Source organism: Hyperoodon ampullatus, assembly GCF_949752795.1.
Source record: "Hyperoodon ampullatus genome assembly, chromosome: 14".
Classification (NCBI taxonomy): Eukaryota; Metazoa; Chordata; class Mammalia; order Artiodactyla; family Ziphiidae; genus Hyperoodon; species Hyperoodon ampullatus.
In genome coordinates, this window is record NC_136927.1 from 62,389,696 (window position 1) to 62,411,135 (window position 21,440).

The following is a 21,440-nucleotide window of genomic DNA, read 5'->3' on the forward strand; positions in this document are numbered from 1 at the left end:
AACCGTCTTCGTGCCAAGAAACCCTGGATCCAGGGCCAAGTGTTTCCAGAGCCAAACCAAGCATCCATGTGTGTGTGTCTGGGCTGAGGGTCCTCACCCCACAGGATGCTCCTCAGCCCCTACCTTGTGGGGGTTGCTGCTCTTTGCAGAGTGTGCTAGGGTGGGCCTTCTCCTCCATTTCCAGGGCAGGACAAGGCCTGGAGACCGCAGATCCCCTCCTTTAGGTGGCTGGGAAGAGGCACTCTCCCTGACCTCCCCCAGCCTTCGTGCCCATACACAGCTCTTTTAGCCAGACCCCTCCCCTCCGCCTCCTGTCTGAGTTCCTGCCTCCTTTGAGGAACACCCAGAACACTGGTTGCGAGAAGGAAGATGGAAATTAAGTTCTGTCATTCCTTCCCCGAGTCCCAGGAATAGGCAAGGAGCCTAAGTTAGAAAGAGGAGCTGACGTTCAGGCCTGGGTCCCCTGTCAGCGCCCACTCCTCCTAACCCACGCCCCGCCCCGTGCGTGTCACACACGTCTGCTCTTAAGCTGCAAGAGACCAAACCCACCCTGGGGTTAGGGTTCAAGTAGCAGCCACTCACCCGTGCTACAGCCCCTTGAGGAAGCCCACCACAAGACAAAGCTCAGGATGCTGGCTGAGCTAGGAACACACCACCCTCCCCGCCGCCCCTCCCCCCACACTCTCCCAGCAGCCCTCACCAGCTCCACCAGTCAAACCGGTGATCTTCTCAACCTTGCCTCACAGCGACTCCGCGGTGCCAAGCGGCGTCCACCAAGAATCAGGTTGGAGGAAAGGGAACCCAAGCAGTAGAGTATGATAATGGAGTCTTGTTCATTCGAATCTTGGAGTTTTTCCCTAAAAGATTCTCTTTTGGGGGGAGTGGGGAAACGGACTCCTCGTAAAGGGTTCAAACAGCATCGATTTTTCTGACTTTTTAAATCATCATCATCATTATTTTTAATTAAAATATGCCTGTATGCCTTTTTTTGGTCCAGTTGTAAATAAATATGTCATTGTCCTGTTGTCATGTCTCTTGAATCTCTTCAAGGGTTACGGGTCTGAGGTGAGACAAATTCCCCAAATGTGTTGAGCTGAGTGGTTTCCCTCAAAGCTCAGTCTCATGTCAGGCTTTCTAGGGCCCAGGCCACTGCTCTTCCCCTGCCTGGTGCTTCTTCATAGCCTCTGCCATCTGCTTAGCCCCTCGATACTGAATTGCTAAGCATGCCCCTCTGGTCCCACAAGTAGGAGATGGTAATCATGTGTGAGCTTTGGTAGCAGTGAGACCTGGTTTTTAAATGATTCCCAGCTCCAATATTTTGCTGCTAACTCACTTCACCTCTGTCATGTAAGACACCTACACCTACCATAATTTGTTTATCTACTTATCTATTGACAGACATTTGTGTCTCAAGTTTTTGGCTATTACAGATAAAATTGCTGTGGGCTTCCCTGGTGGCGCAGTGGTTGAGAGTCCGCCTGCCGATGCAGGGGACGTGGGTTCGTGCCCCGGTCCGGGAAGATCCCACATGCCGCGGAGCGGCTGGGCTCGTGAGCCATGGCCGTTGAGCCTGCGCGTCCAGAGCCTGTGCTCCGCAACGGGAGAGGCCACAACAGTGAGAGGCCCGCGTACCGCAAAAAAAAAAAAAAAAAAAAAAAAATTGCTGTGAATAAGTGAAGCATTGAAATGGCTGGATCATGTGATAGTGGTAATGTTTAAGCTAAACTGCCAAGCTCTTTTCCAAGGTGGTTGTATCTATAATTTCACATTCCCATCAGCAGTATATAAGAGTTCCAGTTGCTCCACATTCTGACACTTCTGTGCTTAATCTTTTTAATTTCAGCCATTCTAACAGGTGCAAAATAATGTCTCACTGTGATTTCAATTTACATATCCCTAGTGACAACTTTTATTGAGCATCTTTTCATGTGCTTATCTGTCATCCATATATCTTCTTTGATGAAGTGTCTGTTCAAATCCTTTGCCCGTTTTTTAATGAGTTGCTTGTTTTTTGGTTTTTTTTTTGCGGTACGCGGGCCTCTCACTGTTGTGGCCTCTCCCGTTGCGGAGCACAGGCTCCGGACGCGCAGGCTCAGCGGCCATGGCTCACGGGCCCAGCCGCTCCGCGGCATGTGGGATCTTCCCGGACCGGGGCACGAACCCGCGTCCCCTGCATCGGCAGGCGGACTTTCAACCACTGCGCCACCAGGGAAGCCCGAGTTGCTTGTTTTTTGAAATTAAGTTTTGAGAGTTCTTTATGGATTCTGCATACAAGTCCTTTATCAGATATATGCTTTGCAAAGATTTTCTCCCAGTTTGTGGCTTGTGGTTTCCTCCTCTTAATAGTGTCTTTTAAAGAGCAGAAATTTTTAATTTTGAAAGAGTCCAATTATCAATTCGTTCTTTCATGGATTGGGGTTAGGGTGTCATATCTAAGACATCTTTGCCTAACTCAAGGTTACAGTGATTTTTCTCCTATGTTTTCTTTAAGAACTTCCATAGTTTTAGGTTTTGTGTTTAGATCTGTGATCCATTTTGAGGCAATTTTAGTATAGGTGCAACATATGGATCTAAGTTCTTTTTTTTTTTTTTACCATCTCTTGAAAAGCTTATCTTTTCTCTTTGTGTCTTTGACAAAAATCAGTTGCCCACCTGTGTGTGGATTTATTTCTGGAATTTCCATTCTGTTCCATTGTTCTGTCCATTTTTATGCCAGTGCCACACTTTATTACTGTAGCTTTATAATAATTCTTAGAATCAGGTGTTGTTAGCCCTCCAATTTTGTTCTTTTTCAGCATTTCGAGGCCCTTTGATTTCCATATGAATTTTAAAATCATCTTGTCACTTTCCACAAAAACACCTGCTGTAATTTCTTTTTTTTTTTTAATTATTTATTTATTTAGACTGTGCTGGGTCTTAGCTGCAGCTCACAGGATCTTTGTTTAGTTGTGGCACGTGGACTCCTAGCTGCAGCATGCATGCGGGATCTAGTTCCCTGACCAGGGATCGAACCCGGGCCCCCTGTATTGGGAGCTAGGAGTCTTACCCACTGGACCACCAGGGAAGTCCACACTTGCTGTAATTTCAATTGAGATTCTGTTAAATCTATAGATCAATTTGGGAAGAATTGACATCTTAATGTTGAGTCTTCTGACCTGTGAACAACTTATATCTCTCTGTTTAATTTCAACCATATTTTGCAGTCTTCAGTGTATAGGTCTTTCACAGCTTTTTGTCAGATTTATTCCTAAGTATTTCATACTTTTTATGCCATTAAAAATGGTGTTTTTTAATTTCTAATTTTTTCATTGCTAGCAATAGAAATATAATTGAGTTTTGGTTTTGGCTGCACTGGGTCTTTGTTGCTGCGCACGGGCTTTCTCTATTTGTGGCAAGCAGGGACTACTCTTTGTTGTGGTGCGCAGGCTTCTCATTATGGTGGCTTCTCTTGTGGAGCATGGGCTCTAGGCGCGCGGGCTTCAGTAGTTGTGGCACACGGGCTCAGTAGTTGTGGCTCACGGCTCTAGAGCGCAGGCTCAGTAGTTGTGTTGCACGGGCTTAGTTGCTCTGCGGCATGTGGGGTCTTCCCGGACCAGGGCTCGAACCCGTGTCCGCTGCATTGTCAGGCGGATTCTTAACCACTGTGCCACCAGGGAAGCCCCACAACTGAGTTTTATATATTGATCTTATATCCTAAAACCTTGCTAAATTCACGTATTAGTTCTAGTAGCTGTGTTTTTGGGGGGGGGGGTTTTGTTTTGTTTGTTTTGTCTTTTGTATATTCCTTCAGAATTCTACATAGATGATCATGTTGTCTTGCACTGGCTACAGCCTCAAATATAGTGCTGAATGGTGCGAGTGGACATCTCTCTTTAATTTGCTCTCTTCTGGTTTCTTAAGGTGGAAGCTGAGGTCATTTATTTGAGGTCTTTTTTTTTTTTTCTAAAATAGGTGTTCATAAATTTCTTCCTAAATACTGCTTTTGCAAGATCCCAGAAATACTGATATGTTGTGTGTTCATTGTCATTCAGTCCAAGATACTTCCTAATTTCCATTTGATTACTTGTTTGATTCATGGTTATTTAGAAGTATGTTATTTAGTGTCCAAATATTGGGGGATTTTTTCCAAGGATATTTCTGTTATTGATTTCTAATTTAATTCTATTGTGGACAGAGACAATAATGGGCAGAGACTTTATATGACTTGAATTCTTTTGAATTTATTGAGACTTGTTTTATGGCCCAAAATATGGTCTGTCTTGGTAAATATTCCATGTACACTTGAAAAGAATGAGTATTCAGCTGTTTTTGAGTGGAGCGTTATATAAATGTCAATTAGGTCAAGTTGGTTGATAGTGTTGTTCAAGTCTATGATGTGCTTGCTTATTTTCTGCCTGCTTGTTTTACCAGTGATTGAGAGAGGAGTATTGAAATCTCTAACTGTAATTGTAGATTTGTATATTTCTCCTTGCAGTTCTGTTTTTGCTATATGTATTTTGAAACTCTGTTAGGTTCATATTGTTCTTTGGATGAATTTATCCCCAGAAATCTACTTTGGTATTAATACAGCCAATCCCACTTTCTTTTAACTAATGTTAGCACAGTATGTCTTTTTTTTTTTTTTTTTTTTTGCAGTACGCGGGCCTCTCACTGTTGTGGCCTCTCCCGTTGCGGAGCACAGGCTCCGGACGCGCAGGCTTAGCGGCCATGGCTCACAGGCCCAGCCGTTCCGCAGCATGTGGGATCCTCCCAGACCAGGGCACGAACCCGTGTCCCCTGCATCGGCAGGCGGACTCTCAACCACTGCGCCACCAGGGAAGCCCAGCACAGTATGTCTTTTTCCATTCTTTTACTTTTAGCCTATTTGTATTTTTATATTTAAAGTGTGTTTCTTATAGGCAGCATATAGTTTGGTTTTGCTTTTTATCCAGTCTTACAATCTCTGCTTTTTAATTGGAGTGTTTAAATCATTTACATTTAATATGATTCTTTCTTTCATCTTTTCTTTCTTTTTCTTTCTTTGTTGCTTGCTTGCTTGCTTGCTACGTTGGGTCTTTGTTGCTGCGCACAGGCTTTCTCTCTTTGTGGCAAACAGGGGCTACTCTTTGTTGAGGTGCATGGGCTTCTCATTGCGGTGGCTTCTCTTGTTGTGGAACACAGGCTGTAGGTGTGCGGGCTTCAGGAGTTGTGGCACACGGGCTTCGTTGCTCTGCGGCATGTGGGTTCTTCCCAGACTAGGGCTCGAACCTGTGTCCCCTCCACCGGCAGGCGGATTCTTAACCACTGCACCACAAGGGAAGTCCCTAATACGATTCTTGATTTGGCTAAGTTTAAGTCCTTCATCTTGCCATTTGTTTGCTATTTTCCCCATTTGTTGTTTCCTTTTGTCCTCTTTTTCTGCCTTCTTTTGGACAAATTAAGTATGCTTTGCATTTTAATTTCCTTCATGGGCTTATTGACTGTAACTTTTTTTTTGATATTTCAGTAATTACTTTAGGGTTTCTAGTGTATATCTTTAACTTGTCACAGTCTACCTTCAAGTGATATTATACCACTTCACATACAGTATAAGAACCATACAATAGTATACTTCCATTTCTCCATTACCAGCCTTTATATTTCAATTGTCACTCCTTTTTTACTCTTACATATGTTATAAACCCCACAATATACTGTTGCTATTTTTATTTAAACAGTTGTCTTTTTTTTTAACAGTTGTCTTTTAAGAGCTTAAGTAATAAGAAAAAAATCTTACGTATGTACCCAGGTAGTTATTATTTCCAGTGGTCTTCATTCCTTTGTGTAGACCCAAATTTCCATCTGGTACGACTTTCCATCTGCCTAAAAGACATCCTTTAATATCCTTAAATATTTCTTGTAGTGAGGATCTGCTGATGATGAATTCTTTCAGCTTTTTTTTTTTTTTTCACCACATGGCATGCAGGACCTTAGTTCCCCAACCAAGGATCAAGTCTTGCCCCCTGCAGTGGAAGCATGGAGTCTTAACCACTAGACCACCAGGGAAGTCCCCTTTCAGTTTTTGTATGTCCAAAATGTTTCAATTTTAGCTTTGTGATTGGAAGATATTTTTTCTGGGTATAGAATTCTGTTGACAAGTTTTTTTGTTTGCTGGTACTTTAAAGATGTTAGTCTACTGTCTTACTGCTTGTGTTGCTTCCAACAACAGAGCTGATATCCTTCTCTTTGTTCCCTCTGTATGTAACAGGTCTTTTCTCTATGACTGCCTTTACTATGTCAGTGGTTTTTGAGCTATTTGATTATGGATGCCTTGGTATAGTTTTCTTCATATTTCTTATGTTTAGGGTACATTGAGCTTCTTAGAACTGTGCATTTATTGTTTTCAGTAAGATTGGAAAGTTTTTAGGTCACTATTTCTTCAAATATTTTTTCTCCCCCCCACTTTCCTCTGTGATTCTGATTACCCATAGGTTAGACTACTTGAAGTTGTTTCACCACTGCTGTCCCATCCACTGATGCTCATTTCATTGATTCTTTTTTCTGTGTTTCACTTTGGATAGTTTCTATTACTGTTCCTTTAAATTCACTAATCTTGTACCATGTCTACTCTGCCACTAATCCAGTGGTTTTCATCTCAGACATTGTCTTTTTCACCTCTAGCAATTTGACTTAGGTCTTTTTTTTAAAATATATATTCCATATTTCTACCTAACTTTTTATTGTGTAAAATATACATAAAATTTACCACTTTAACTGTTTTAAAGTGTACAATTCAGAAGCATTAAGTAGACTCACAAATTGTGCAACATAATTTGTGCAACAAATGTGTGGTCACCAGCCATCTCCAGAACTTTTTCATCATCCCAAACTGAAACTCTGTTTATGCATTAAACACTAACTCCCCGTTCTTTTCTCCCCCCAGCCCCTGGTAACCACTATTCTACTTTCTGCCTCTATGAACTTGACTACTCTAGTGGGATCAGGACATATTTGTCCTTTTGTGTCTGGCTTATTTTACTTACTATGTCTTCAAGGTTCATTCACATTGTAGCATCTGTCAGAATTTCACTCCTTTAAGGTTTAATATCCCATTGTATGTATATACTACATTTTGCTTATCCATTAACCCACCAGTGGACATTTGGGTTGTTTTTACCTTTTGGCTATTGTGGATAATGCTGCTGTAAACATTGGTGTACAAATATCTGTTCAAGTCCCTGCTTTCAGTTATTTTGGGTATATACCTAGGAGTGGAATTGCTGGATCTTATGGTAATTTTATGTTTAATTTTTTTGAGAAGCCACCATCCTGTTATCCACAGTGGCTGTATCATTTACATTCCCACCAGCTATGCATGAAAATTTCAGTTTCTTTACATCCTCACCAATACTTGTTGTTTTCTGTTTTTTGAAAATACCCATCCTGGGACTTCCCTGGTGGTGCAGTGGTTAAGAATCTGCCTGCCAATGCAGGGGACATGGGTTCGAGCCCTGGTCCGGGAAGATCCCACATGCTGTGGAGTAACTAAGTCCGCATGCCACAACTACTGAGCCTGCACTCTAGAGCCCACGAGCCACAACTACTGAGCCCGTGTGCCACAACTACTGAAGCCCATGCACCTAGAGCCCATGCTCTGCAACAAGCCACCGTGATGAGAAGCCCACGCACTGCAACAAAGAGTAGCCCCCACTTGCTGCAACTAGAGAAAGCCCGCGCACAGCAATGAAGACCCAATGCAACCAAAAATAAATAAATAAATAAATAAATTTTTAAAAAAAGAAAATACCCATCAATCCTAGTGAATGTGAAGTGGTATCTCATGTTTTTGATTTGCATTTACCTAATAATTAGTGATGTTGAGCATCTTTTCAGTGCTTATTGGCTATTTGTATATCTTCTTTGGAGAAATGTCTATTTAGGTCCTTTACCCATTTAAAAAAATTTTTTTAATTTTTTTATTATTTTAAAATATTTATTTATTTTGGCTGCACCAGGTCTAGTTGTGGCTTGTGTTAGGTTAGGGTTACCTGAATCCGGGTCCCCTGGATTAGCAGGTGGATTCTTAACCACTGCGCCAGGAGAGAAGCCTCTACCTGCTCATTTTAACATCTATTTCAGTTGTGGGTTGGTTTTCATTGCTTATTTTCCTCATTGTGGATCATATCGCCTGCCACTTTATAGGCTTGATGGTCTTTGATTGAATGCCAGATGTTGTGAGTTTCACCTTGTTAAGGGCTGGATATTTTTGTAATCCTGTAAATCCTCTTGAGCTTTGTTCTGGGACAGTTAAGTTACTTGGAAACAGTTTAATCCTTTTGGGTCTTACTCATAGATTTTTTAGGCAATTTCAGAGCAGTGCTTTCTCTAGGGCTAATTATTGGCCACTATCGAGGCAAGACCTTTCTGAGTATTCTCCCGTATATACCATGACATTCTCCCCAGTGCCATGGCTGGTGGGAATAGACACTATTCCCCACTCATGTGAGCACTAAGGACTATTCCCTTTCATTCTTCCTGTTGGTTCTTTACTTGGCCTCAGGTAGTTTCCTCGCACACTTGTGCTGATCAGTATGCTGATGAATACTTCAGGGGACCCTATGCAGATCTCCAGGGGTTTCTCCTTGTGCAGCTCTCTCTGGCTCTCTGGTATTCTCTCTGAGAACTCTCTCTCTCTCTCTCTCTCTCGTCCCCCCTCCCCTTCTCTCCCCCTTTTTCTTTTTACCTTTTAATCCCCTTTACCCACTTCTCCCACCCCCTGCACCTCTGGCAACAACCAATCTGTTCTCTGTATTTATGAGTTTGTTTTTCTTTTTTTAGATTCCACCTACAAGAGAGATCAAATGGTATTTGTCTTTCTCTGACTTATTTCACTTAGCATAATGTCCTCAGTGTCCAACCATATGGTTGCAAATGGTGAGATTTCATTTTTTATGGCTGGATAATATTCCATTGTGTATATATACCACAATTTCTTCATCTTTTCATCCATCGATGGACACTTAGGTTGTTTCCATATCTTGGCTATTGTAAATAATGCTGCAGGGAACATAGGGGTGCATCTTTTTGAGTTGGTGTTTTCATTTTCTTTAGATAAATACCCAGAAGTAGAACTGCTGGATCATATGGTAGTTCTATTTTTCATTTTTTGAGGAACCTCCGTATTGTTTTCCATAGTGGCTGCACCAATTTACATTCCTACCAACAGTGCACGTTTCCCTTTTCTCCACATCCTCACCAATATTTCTTGTCTTTTTGATAATAGCCATTCTAACAGGTGTGAAGTGATATCTCATTGTGGTTTTTGACTTGCATATTCCTGATGATTAACGATATTGAGCATCTTTTCATGTACCTGTTGGCCGTCTGTTTGTCTTCTTCGGAAAAATGTCCGTTCGGATCTTTTGCCCATTTCTGAACTCTTGTTACATTGGTCTCCAGACTCTCAGCACCATCTCAGGGAGTGCACTCAGCTCTACTTCAGTCCCCCTCCTTATGCTGCAGCCTGAAAACTCTCTCAAGGCAGTGAGCTAGGCAGTCATAGGACTTACCTCACTTGTTTCCCATCTGCCTGGGATTACTGTCCTTTATTGATCAATGTCCAAAGCCTTGAAAACCACTGTTTCATATATTTTGTTTAGTTTTACTGGTAGTTTCAGGTGGGAGGATAAATCTTACCTGTTATTTCATCTTGGCTAAAAACAGAAGTCTCTGCTGCTCCCTTTTTTAACCTGTAAGATCACGGGGTCCCTGAAGGGCTGTGTGAGTCCTGTTACATGAAAGGATCACTCATGGTAGCTGCTCAATCAGTTACTCCCTCCTCACCCATGAATGGTGAGTCTAAGGGGCCTAATTCCTAGCAATCTTAAGTTTGGCAGTGACTTGGCTGCACCTAAGAACGCTCTAGGCCCAGAAACTGTGCAGTTGAACCTGTGCTAGCCCAGAAGTCAGCCCCCTCTAACCCTGAGGGCCACTGCAGGGTGAAAGTGCCATCTAGGGGGTCCCACAGGAGAGCTGAATTACAACTGTAGCTCCTAGAGATGACAGTCTTAACCATCCCACTGGGCACTGTGGACAGACATCCAGTTTACCCCTGATGTTTGGTCCAAGCAAGTCATGGTACCATGCTCCACCTCACCAATAACTGATTCAAGAGCAGACATGTTACCCAGTTCTAGCCGATTAGATGCAGAACCCAGAAAGTCTAAAGTGGCTTCTGGAAAAGTTTTCTTCCATTCTAAGCAAGTCATGGGAAGACACCATCTGCCTTCTCTGGAGTTGCCGTATCCCAAAGTTACCCTTGGAACTACTGCTACCATCTTGGTACCAACCCGAGAATGGAACCAGCAGGAAGGATGGCAGATCAGGGAAGAAGGCTCAAGTCTTTGAAGACATCATTGAGCTGCTGAATCAAACAGCCCCAAAGCCCATCTGACCTCTGGATGTTCACGTAAGGGGAAAAAATCTCGTTTAAGTCAATTAGAGTTTCTGTTAGATGCAACCAAAAGCATTGTCACTGAGCCTGCCACCTGGAGGGCTGGAGGCTTATGGGGAGGGGAGACACCTGAAGGGACTTTTTCCTCCTGCTAAAGAATATCCAAGTTTTCCTTTAGGTGAGAAACTCGGGCTGAGAGCCATGAAAAGATGTGTCCAAGGCCACACGGTCGGGAATCAAGAGCATGCCGGCCTATCAGCCTTCCGGCTAGTGCCTGCTCCACCCCAGCCCCTGCCCTTGAGGTCCTGAGTCAGCTCTGATGGTGGGGCCTGTGAGGTGGGAGCCTCGAAGTTCACTGGCCCAAGTTAGCATTTAGTTCTCCTTCTAAGCAAAGGCAAGCGGATATCAGAGATACTTGAATCTTTGTGCTGAAATCATGTCCTTGGAAGAAAATATCAAAGTCCCCCAAGCTGTAATCAGGGCGGTTATAGGTAACAACTAATTGCTATAGTTTCTAGACAGATTCATTCTGATTGCAAAGAACTTGTCCAAAGTTCCTTCCCAAGACAACAGAACAGGGCAGACCTCTGAGAGCATAGGCTCGTGTCTGTCACACCAGAGCAGGAAGACCCTCCTCGCCCTGAACTCCTTCCCCCACCCTTGGAGCATGTGTAAGCCAGGCGGCCATATCTCTGTAGGAGGGACCAGGAATGGGCCCAGAGACATCACCTCAACTCCAGAGAGTGCCTGGAAAATGGCTACCTCGGGCCATACAGAGTTTCTGTCCTTAGAGGTCGTCTTCCCCTTGCCCACCTGTGAGAGCCTCCTGAACCTCGAGGGTGTGAAGCATTCATTCCTCAAAGAGTTCCTGAGCCCCCAACTGTGCCAGGTGCTATTCTAGGTGAGGGGTATTCAGCAGTGAATAAGACAAAGTCCCCATGAGTGCAGAGGAAACGGCAGATCAATAAATCAATATGCAGTCTAACGTAAGGGGTTGTCAGTGCTATAACAAAATCCAAATCAGAGAACCTGGAGGAAGCCTGTCAGGGTGTTTTTCGGAAAGGGTGGTCACAGACGGCCTCCCTCAGGAGGTGAAACTGTAACAGATGAGCTGAGAAACCTTAATGAATTGAGGAGTCGGCCGTGCAGATATCAGGAGAAGGTTCCAGGTGAGGGTATAGTGCAAGCAAAGTTTTGAGCCAGGTTTGAAGACTAACAGGAGTTTGGTGTCACTGGAAGGCGATCTGGAGGGAGAGGCGGAGGAGATGAAGTTGGAGAGGTGATAAGGTCAGATCCTGAGGGTCTTGCAGGCCACGAGGAGCACGTTGGCTTTCCCTTTTGTGTGCAATTGGAGCCATTGGAGGGTTTGGAGCAGAGGAAAGACATGACCCGACGTAGGTTTAAAGAACCACTCTGGCTGCTGTATCCATGTGAGCTCCCTGTACACAGTAGGTGTTCACTAAATGTCAGGGGTTATCATCACTGTTTTCAGGCTCTTGAGCTCATTGAGAGCAGAAACCTGAATAGAGTCATCTTGTGCCCCCAACGCCCGGTACAGAGGACGCTAAGATGCGTGGATAAACAAATGACGCGGGACCCAAATAAATGAACAAGCAGGAGTGGGTTCTGAGGACGAGACTCAGGCCCCAGAAGAGCGCCAAGGCCCCCCGCCGAGGCCAGTCACGGCATGAAGGAAGTGTGCTGTTGGCCATGCAGCAGAAAGATCAAGTGAGCACCTGTCTGGGTAAGCACCACTGTCGAAGGCCTAAGGACGTGTAGGATGCAGCTGGGCCCCAATTTGGGCTGCAGGAGCCAAAGTGCACCTGCCAAACACCAGGCGCAGGGCAGGCAAACCACATGGGGCACTGGCTTTCAGGATCGCCAGGCTGCCTCCACTTCACGCTCACCCTGATTCCCCTGGGAGCATCTGGGACAGCACAAAAGAGAACCCCAGAGGGTGCAGCCCAGCCAGGCACTGGTGTGCCAATTTTGGGTTCTCAGTCTACTTGGGAGGTGGCAGAGATTGTTGTGGGCTAGGGCAATCATGGAGGGCTTCCTGGAAGAGCTGCAGCCTGGACAGACGGAAAAGATTCAAACTGAAGGTAATGGAGAACAGGAGTTGCAGACACTGACCCCTGCCTTGCCTCCAGCTGCCCCATGAGCTCTCCCACCTCTGAACCACATCTGATACCCCTCCCCACTATCTACAGGACAAGGCTTTGGCTTTGCATTCAGAGGTCCTATTTCCAGAAAATGGCCTGAACCTACCCATCTAGCCTTGCCTCTTCCAAGCAGCCACGCGCAGGGCACATGTTGTGCCCTAAACACATCATGCATTTTCTATCCCAGCGCCTGTGGTCAACACTGCTCTGTCAGGAATTTCCTTTTTCAGGCCCACTTTCTAAACTACCGCCCATTTTTCAAAGCCCAGCTCCAGCGTCCTGGCTTCAGAGAAGTCTCCACCCTCTGATCCCACATCATACACAGCTGGGAAGAGCTGTATGCCAAGCTGGACTTAGCTGGGTTCTGTCTCTTTGGGGTGACTGTTATGTACCAGTTAGGCCTCTTGTCCTGGTGTAATTATTAGTAGCGTCCCTTTCACTCCCAGACGTGTTCTAGCTAAAGACAAATTACATGGTCACCCTTCACTGTCCCCACGCTTCTCTGCCCAACTGAAATCCTTTGGGCAGCAACCATGTTGGCAGGGCAGAGCACGATACTCTGACACATTTGGCTAAAGTCATTCATTTCACACAAGTAACTTTTGAGGTGCACGTAGGGCAAAGCAGCAGACTGAGAGGTCCCTGTCCTCCTGACACGTTAGATGGGAGAGGAAAAGAAGAAAACGAAGATCACTTCAGAGCTACAAGTGCCATGGAGGCAATCAGGAAGAGAAGGGGAGAAGCAATGCTGAGGGGCAGAGAATGACTTTAGACAGGCTGGGCAGGAAGGGCCTCGGAAGAAGCGTTTGGGGCCAGAAAAGCAAGTGCGAAACCCCCGAGGTTGCAATATGCTTAGTGTGTTTAAGGAGCAGCTTAGAGGCGAGCATGGGGGAAGTGAAGGGAGATCGAGGGGAGATGTTGGCAGGGACCAGAAAATGCTGGAATCTGTCAGCCACAATAAGGAATTAGGATTTTTTTTCTGCCAATGGAGGGTTTTGGATGGGGGAGTAACATGATCTGAGGAGTTTTTTTTTGCCCCAGACTGAAAAGTTTTTATGTTTTCAACAAGCAATAGAAGACAAAGTGCTATGAATCCTCTTCTCATTGGACAAAGCCACCTCATGACTGTTTCTCTGTCTAGAAGCAGTGATGTCAGTTACAGCGATGTCATTACAACACCGCCACTGGGACACAGGTCATCAAGACCATCAGGGTTACAGATTTCTTTTCGGAGGTTATCCTCACAGAATATGGTAACAATTTCTAGTCTTAAGTCCTACAAAACAACCTTATTCTAACTACTTCTAAGTTCAGAGTTATATTAACAGCCACAACAACTTAATAACAGTCATGAATAGCCACATAAGTTTCCAAATGGTGTAGAAAAATTACACTGATATTCTTGGTAAATGTTCTTAGCTAAAAGCAACAAGCAGGTCTGGAGAGCTCAATTTCCCCAGCGGATGGAAATGGAGAAGGGGATGCATCGGGGCTGACATAAAAGCAGCGAAATGAGGGACTTCCCTGGTGGCCCAGTGGTTAGGACTCCATGCTTCCACTGCAGGGGGCATGGGTTCGATCCCTGGTTGGGGAACTAAGATCCTGCATACCGCACGACCAAAACAAAACAAAACAAAAACAAACAAACCAGCGAAATGAAAAACAGAGCATTAACTTTCTACATACCCAAAGTCATACCTGGATTGAGGGAACCTCTAAAATGGTAGTGTTCTGTTATGAGTTCTTCTAATTTAAAGAGATGTCACCAGAAAACTACTAGAGCTAATCAATGAATTTGGTAAAGTTGCAGGATACAAAATTAATACACAGAAATCTCTTGCGTTCCTGTACACTAACAATGAAAGGGCAGAAAGAGAAATTAAGGAAACAATCCCATTTACCACTGCAACAAAAAGAATAAAATACCTAGGAATAAACCTACCTAAGGAGGCAAAAGACCTGTATGCAGAAAACTATAAGACACTCTTGAAAGAAATCAAAGAAGACACAAACAGATGGAAAGATATACCATGTTCTTGGATTGGAAAAATCAATACTGTGAAAATGACTATACTACCCAAAGAAATCTACAGATTCAATACAATCCCTATCAAATTACCAATGTCATCTTTCACAGAATTAGAACAAAGCCCAGAGACAGGGGCTTCCCTGGTGGTGCAGCGGTTAAGAATCTGCCTGCCAATGCAGGGGACACAGGTTCAAGCCCTGGTCTGGGAAGATCCCACATGCCACGGAGCAACTAAGCCCGTGTGCCACAACTACTGAGCCTGCGCTCTAGAGCCCACATGCCACAACTACTGAGCCCACGTGCCACAACTACTGAAGCCCACGCGCCTAGAGCCTGTGTTCCGCAACAAGAGAAGCCACCAAAATGAGAAGCCCACGCACCGCAACGAAGAGTAGCCCCCACTCACCGCAACTAAAAGAAAGCCCACACGCAGCAACGAGGACTCAATGCAGCCCAAAATAATAATAAATAAATAAATTATTTTTTTTTAAAAAGCCCAGAGATAAACCCACACTAGAGAGCTACATGTAAAAAAATGAAATTAGAACACTCCCTAACACCATACTCAAAAATAAACTCAGGGCTTCCCTGGTGGTGCAGTGGTTGAGAGTCCGCCTGCCGATGCAGGGGACACGGGTTCGTGCCCCGGTCCGGGAAGACCCCACATGCTGCGGAGCGGCTGGGCCCGTGAGCCATGGCCGCTGAGCCTGCGCAGCCGGAGCCTGTGCTCCGCAACGGGAGAGGCCACGGCAGTGAGAGGCCTGCGTACCGCAAAAAAAAAAAAAACCTCAAAATGGGTTAAAGACCTAAATGTAAGGCCAGACACTATAAAACTCTTAGAGGAAAACATAGGCAGAACACTCTTCGACATAAATCACAGCAACATCTTTTTTGACTCACCTCCTAGAGTAATTAAACAAAATTTAAAATTAAAACAAAATTAAACAAATGGGACCTAATGAAACTTAAAAGCTTTGCACAGCAAAGGAAACCATAAACAAGACGAAAAGACAACCCTCAGAATGGGAGAAAATATGTGCAAATGAAGCAACTGACAAAGGATTAAACTCCAAAATATACAAGCAGTTCATGCAGCTCAACATCAAAAAAGCAAACAACCCAATCAAAAAATGGGCAGAAGACCTAACAAACACATGAAAAGATGCTCAACATCACTAATTATTAGAGAAATGCAAATCAAAACTACAATGAGGTATCACCTCACACTGGTCAGAACAGCCATCATCCAAAAACCTACAAACAAGGCTTCCCAGGTGGCGCAGTGGTTAAGAATCCACCTGCCAATGCAGGGGACACAGGTTCCAGTCCTGGTCCGGGAAGATCCCACATGCCACAGAGCAACTAAGCCCATGCTCCGCAACAAGAGAAGCCACCGCAATGAGAAGCCCACACACCACAACAAAGAGTAGCCCCCACTCACTGCAACTAGAGAAAGCCTGCGCATAGCAACAAAGACCCAATGCAGCCAAAAATTAATTAATTAAAATTTATTTTTAAAAATCTACAAACAATAAATGCTGGAGAGGGTGTGGAGAAAAGGAAACCTTCATACACTGTTGGCAGGAATGTAAATTGATACAGCCACTATGGAAAACAGTATGGAGGTTCCTTAAAGAACTAAAAACAGAACTACCATATGACCCAACAATCCTACTACTGGGCATATACCCAGAGAAAACCATAATTCAAAAAAACACATGCATCCCAATGTTCACTGAAGCACTATTTACAATAGCCAGGACATGGAAGCAACCTAAATGTCCATCAACAGAGGAATGGATAAAGGTGTGGTACATATATACAATGGAATATTACTCAGCCATAAAAAGGAATAAAAATGGATCATTTGTAGAGTCATGGATGGACCTAGAGAGTGCCATACAGAGTAAAGTAAGTCAGAAAGGGAAAAGCAAATATTGTATAATAACACATATATGTGGAATCTAGAAAAATGGTATAGATGATCTTATCTGCAAAGCAAAAATAGAGACACAGACGTAGAGAACAAACGTATGGATACCAAGGGGGAAAGGGGTGGGGTGGGAGGAATTGGGAGACTGGGATTGACACATATACATTATTGATACTATGTATAAAATAGACAACTGATGGGAACATACAGTATAGCACAGGGAACTCTTACCTAATGCACTGTGGTAACCTAAATGGGAGGGAAGTCCAAGAGGGAGGGGATATCTGTATGTGTATGGCTGATTCATTTTGTTGTGCAGTGGAGGCTAACACAACATCGTAAAGCAACCATACTCCAATAAAAATTAATTTTAAAAAAATCTACACGCAGACATAGAGAATGGACTTGAGGACACGGGGAGCGGGAATGGTAAGCTGGGACGAAGTGAGAGAGTGGCATGGACATATATATCCCACTAGATAGCTAGTGGGAAGCAGCTGCATAGCACAGGGAGATCAGCTCGGTGCTTTGTGACCACCTAGAGGGGTGGGATAGGGAGGGTGGGAGGGAGGGAGACACAAGAGGGAAGAGATATGGGGACATATGTATAACTGATTCACTTTGTTATAAAGCAGAAACTAACGCACCATTGTAAAGCAATTATACTGCAATAGAGATGTTAAAAAAAATCAACAAATTTCCTCAATAGGGTTGACCATCAAAATTTTTAGAAACTGGAATAATCAAATACAAATAAATTTTAAAAAATAAAAGGAAAAAAAATTTTTTAAATTAAAATATCAGTTAGTGAATCAAAAAAGTTAGGAAGATTCGGGGGCTCCCCTCCCTGCACCTTGCAGGCCCTCCTCCATCCCTGTCTTCCCAGCTGGCTCCAACTTCTCTTGCACGCCCCTGCCAAGAGCAGCCCCCCCCCCTTTATTTTGTGTTAAGGCCTCCCCAGGTCCTCAGGAGCAGAAGGGAAGGCCTTCCATGGGAAGGGGCCTAGGTATGGTCACTCCCTCAAAATGAGATGGAGACAGCCCCAAAAAACTGTCTTAGGGGGTCTTAGGAGGGGGGCACAGCTAAGCTCCTGTACTAACAGGATCCCATGAGGGTTTGGATCCGGCGAAAGGAGAAGAAAGCAGAGTTGGAGCTAAAGTTAGTCTCCAAGAACAAAGCACGAAACAAAACAATGTGCTATCCCTGCGGGCCTGGAGCTCCTGGTGTCTCTGCTCAGGGGCCCTGTGCTGTCCCCCGTTGCTGAGGGAGGCAGGGCACTGAAGCAGAGGGGGCAACGAGAGCTCCGCCAAACTACAGGACAACCCTCCCTCTCTGGAGACAATCAGAGAGGCAAATTCAACAAGAAAGCCTGTCTCCTCAGCTGTTTGTATAAAACCTTGCTTCTTCAGTTATTTTGTTTCTGAGCTATCACTTTAAAGAAAATAAAAAGAAACATGTGAGATCTCAGCAGGTGGAGAAAGGCCTCATGAGCAGAAACACCACCTCTCCAGCACCCCCAAGCTGGCAGCCTAAAAACAAGTGGAGACAGGGGAGTTGGGTTCTGTGTGAGTCCAGTGACTGGAGCTCAGGAAGGTAGGCTTCTGGAAGGGACTCCATTACTGCCCCTGCCTTAAGCGCATGCCCAGATATAACAGCGTGGCAGAGTTCCTGGGGGTTTGGGAGCTCTTGTGCGTTGGCAGGTGGCCCACCTGGGTTCACAGGTAGTTCCTGAGGTCCTTATAGACCTGGGAGCAGGCAACAAGGTCGCTGGCAACGTGGGTGAAACTCATGAGAAGGGCGACCAGACACAGGTAGGACACAGACCTTCACAAGTCAGTAGCAGGTTGGGAAGTAGGACCAACACAGGGGTAAGAAGAGCAGTGTGATCACAAAGAATGCATTGCCCACTGCTTCATGTCCTTGACCTCACCCCATGCTCATTCTGCTAGATGCCCAACAGTCCATTAGCCTGGCCTGTGGTCCTGAGGTCCTGGAATGTTCAAGTCTGGCTAACCAAATGCACCCACTTCCTCTTGGGTGACAAGATTCAGCTTGCCACGGACAGATGTGGGGTCAGCATAAGTATGAAGCCCGGCATGCTGTGGCCTTGAAGGAGTAGGCCTCAAAGAGGCACTGGTCCTCCTAGTGATGACCTGTGGGTGCCCATGTTAAAAATGGGTGGTGGGGCTTCCCTGGTGGCACAGTGGTTGAGAGTCCGCCTGCCGATGCAGGGGACACGGGTTTGTGCCCCGGTCCGGGAAGATCCCACATGCCACGGAGCAGCTGGGCCTGCGAGCCATGGCCGCTGAGCCTGCATGTCCGGAGCCTGTGCTCCACGACGGGAGAGGCCACAACAGTGAGAGGCCCGCGTACCACACACACACAAAAAATGGGTGGAAGGCCATGATCAAAGACCATGATGATGGTAGTACCTGTCCACAGCACTGAGTGCTTGGGTAGACACTGTGGCATGTGACAGTCATGTGATGCATGGAGCCTACATGGAAACAGAAGAGCGTGGCCATGAAGGCCACAATGTCGGAGCTGAGTCCACTTAAGTCCAAAGGGGTCAGAGTACACGGAACAGAAAGCAGACAGCAGAGTGCCATGGCTGGCCTAAGCACAGGTCTCCAGGAGGCAGAAAGGAGTCTTGTGTAGGGGCCAGGTCCCAGGGCAGGACTTAGCCAGACTGGAACCCATAGGGCCTAGGAGGGGCCTCTGTGGGCCACCTTGCTAGGCCTTGCCTGGCTCTGTGGGGCCTATCCCAGAGTAGGTAGTACTGCAGGGGGTTGGGCCACAGGTCCTCTTGAATAATCTGGGCAACCCTGTCAGCCTCCGGGAGGCTGTGCTTTGAGAACCAGCTGAAGAAGCTGCGGACGGTGTCCCGCTTCCTGTGTACCAGAGTTGGAGGTTCCTGGCCCCAGTGCCAGCAAATGCGACTTGCGATTGACACCACCCGGCCTGAGGATCTGCACTCATACTTCTTCACTGTCACCTTGTTCCGAAAGTAGGGGTTGCTCCAAAAACTGAACTTGAACTTGCAGCCCGTCCTGGCGTGCCTGTGCTCCCTCACCTCCAAATTCATCACGTAGCAGAGCATGTCTTCGCCTCGGGGGCTGATCATGGCTGACAGCTGCGGGTGGTTCAGGAAGGCAGTGACCCAGAAGCCAGGAATATTCTGGATGATGAAGTTCCTTCGGGCTAGGTGCAAGCAGTGCATGCGCCCAAACCTGCGCTCCAGGCGCAGGTAGGCCCTGTCCGCCTGGGCACTCACGGCCTCCAGCTCCCACTGGATGGCTTCCAGCGGGTCCACAGCTGGGCCACCAAAGTTCAGGGGCCCCGGGCCTTGCTGCGCCTCCGCTCCCACCTCCAGCTTCTCCGCCCGCACCAGCTTCTCGGCCACCTCCATCTCCTCTCCCACATGCTGCTTCCCCACCTCCCGCTCCGCCTCCTCCATGAAGATGGCGCCCTCCCCAGTCGTCACTTCCTCTGCCTTCCCGCCGGCTCCAGCCCGAGCCTCCCACCCTTCTGCGCCACAGGTTTCTGGGGCCCCGTCCCCGAAAAGACCGTTTTCTGGGCTCAGGTCAGTGGCCGCGGAGGCCTCTTCCCGGCCCTCCGGGGCAGGCAGGGCGGTCCCTGGGCGGGCTGCGGGGTCGGGATACCCGCATCCCCCAGCCTCTTGGGCCCCAGACGCGGTGACCCGGCGCGCGGCGGTTTCCAGGCCCCCGCACCCTCGTCCGCCATCACCTGCGGGAGCCTCTGGCCTGGAGGGGCTCGGGGCGCTGGGGCGATACTGCGGGTGCAGCGAGAGGGGCGGCTGGGTGGCTGGCAGCGACCCCAGCGGGACCGCGGGTAGTAGGCAGGGAGGCCCGATTTTCTCCTACGGGGCTCGCCCCGCCCCTTGCGCCCCCACGCTTTTCCGGATGTGATTTGCAAGGTTTCCCCGGCTGTCTTGGGACTAGGCGCCTGGCGGAGTGGCAGGGGGCTGCCCGGTGGGGATGCGACTGCGGGCGCCCAGACAGAACTGGGAGTCGGCGGTGGAAATGGGGTGAAGTGCAGGGGTGTACCAAGCAGCGAACAGCTCTGAGCAGGCGCCCAGGATCAGGCCCAACCCCACAGCCACCACGCCAGGCAATGACTGTTCCCCGCATCTGTGGTGGACAGATGGGAGTCGGCTGGTGCCCACACTCGACTGTGGCTTTGGGGCAGCTTTCACAGGATAAATTACTCAGGCATATGCACAGGACTCAAGAGGTATCCGTTGCAGAGGCTGACTAGACTGAAACTTGCATAGTAATTGTCAGGCACGTGGAGGTGCTCGAAATATTTGTGGGAAAAGGAAGAAACAAGGTCTGAGTAGAAGGATCTAAGGGCAAGGGAAGGTCCCAAATGCTGCCAACCAGGAAGCAAGTGGACCTCTGCCTGGTTTCCCTGAACGAGCTGGATCTTCCTGGGCTGACAGGCTGAAGGGTGGACATGGGTTCACCTCGTCTTAGGCCTAGGGGCTACCCTTTTCTCTGCTCCAGACATTTCACAAATGTGAACTCTAGTCTGAAGTGCAGGGTCTGTGCACAGATAGTAAGAGCCTGGATGGACCAGCCCCTGCAGCCCTGATCCTGCAAGTGCACCTGCACTCCTGTGATCTCAGCTCCCAAACTTGTGGCCCATGGCGGTCAATACACCCAATACCCCACCCGCTCACCTGGAAGTCCTTGCCACCTCCTCCAGAAGGCCTTCAGCTTCCTCCCATCCAATGGAAAAGATAGCTTTAAGCCCCCAGACCCACTCCTGGGTATGCATCCCCTAGAGGGCAAGGTGGATTCTCTTGAGGCCCTAGCAGGGATCCAACCCACTGGGGTGGACAGTTAGTCAAGTAAACAGAAGGCCAGAGAGATGAAGAGCCAG

At 46.8% G+C, this 21,440-nt stretch overlaps 1 protein-coding gene across 1 annotated transcript; it reads right to left on the bottom strand.

Moving 5' to 3' along the window:
* Positions 1-19,215: 19,215 nt before the first annotated feature.
* Positions 19,216-20,279, bottom strand: LOC307063279 (putative testis-specific Y-encoded-like protein 3; the record flags this gene model as incomplete). Its single annotated transcript, XM_079719314.1, is given in 2 exon segments — positions 19,216-20,264; positions 20,267-20,279. Coding segments are annotated over 2 exon segments (1,062 nt in total).
* Positions 20,280-21,440: the final 1,161 nt, after the last annotated feature.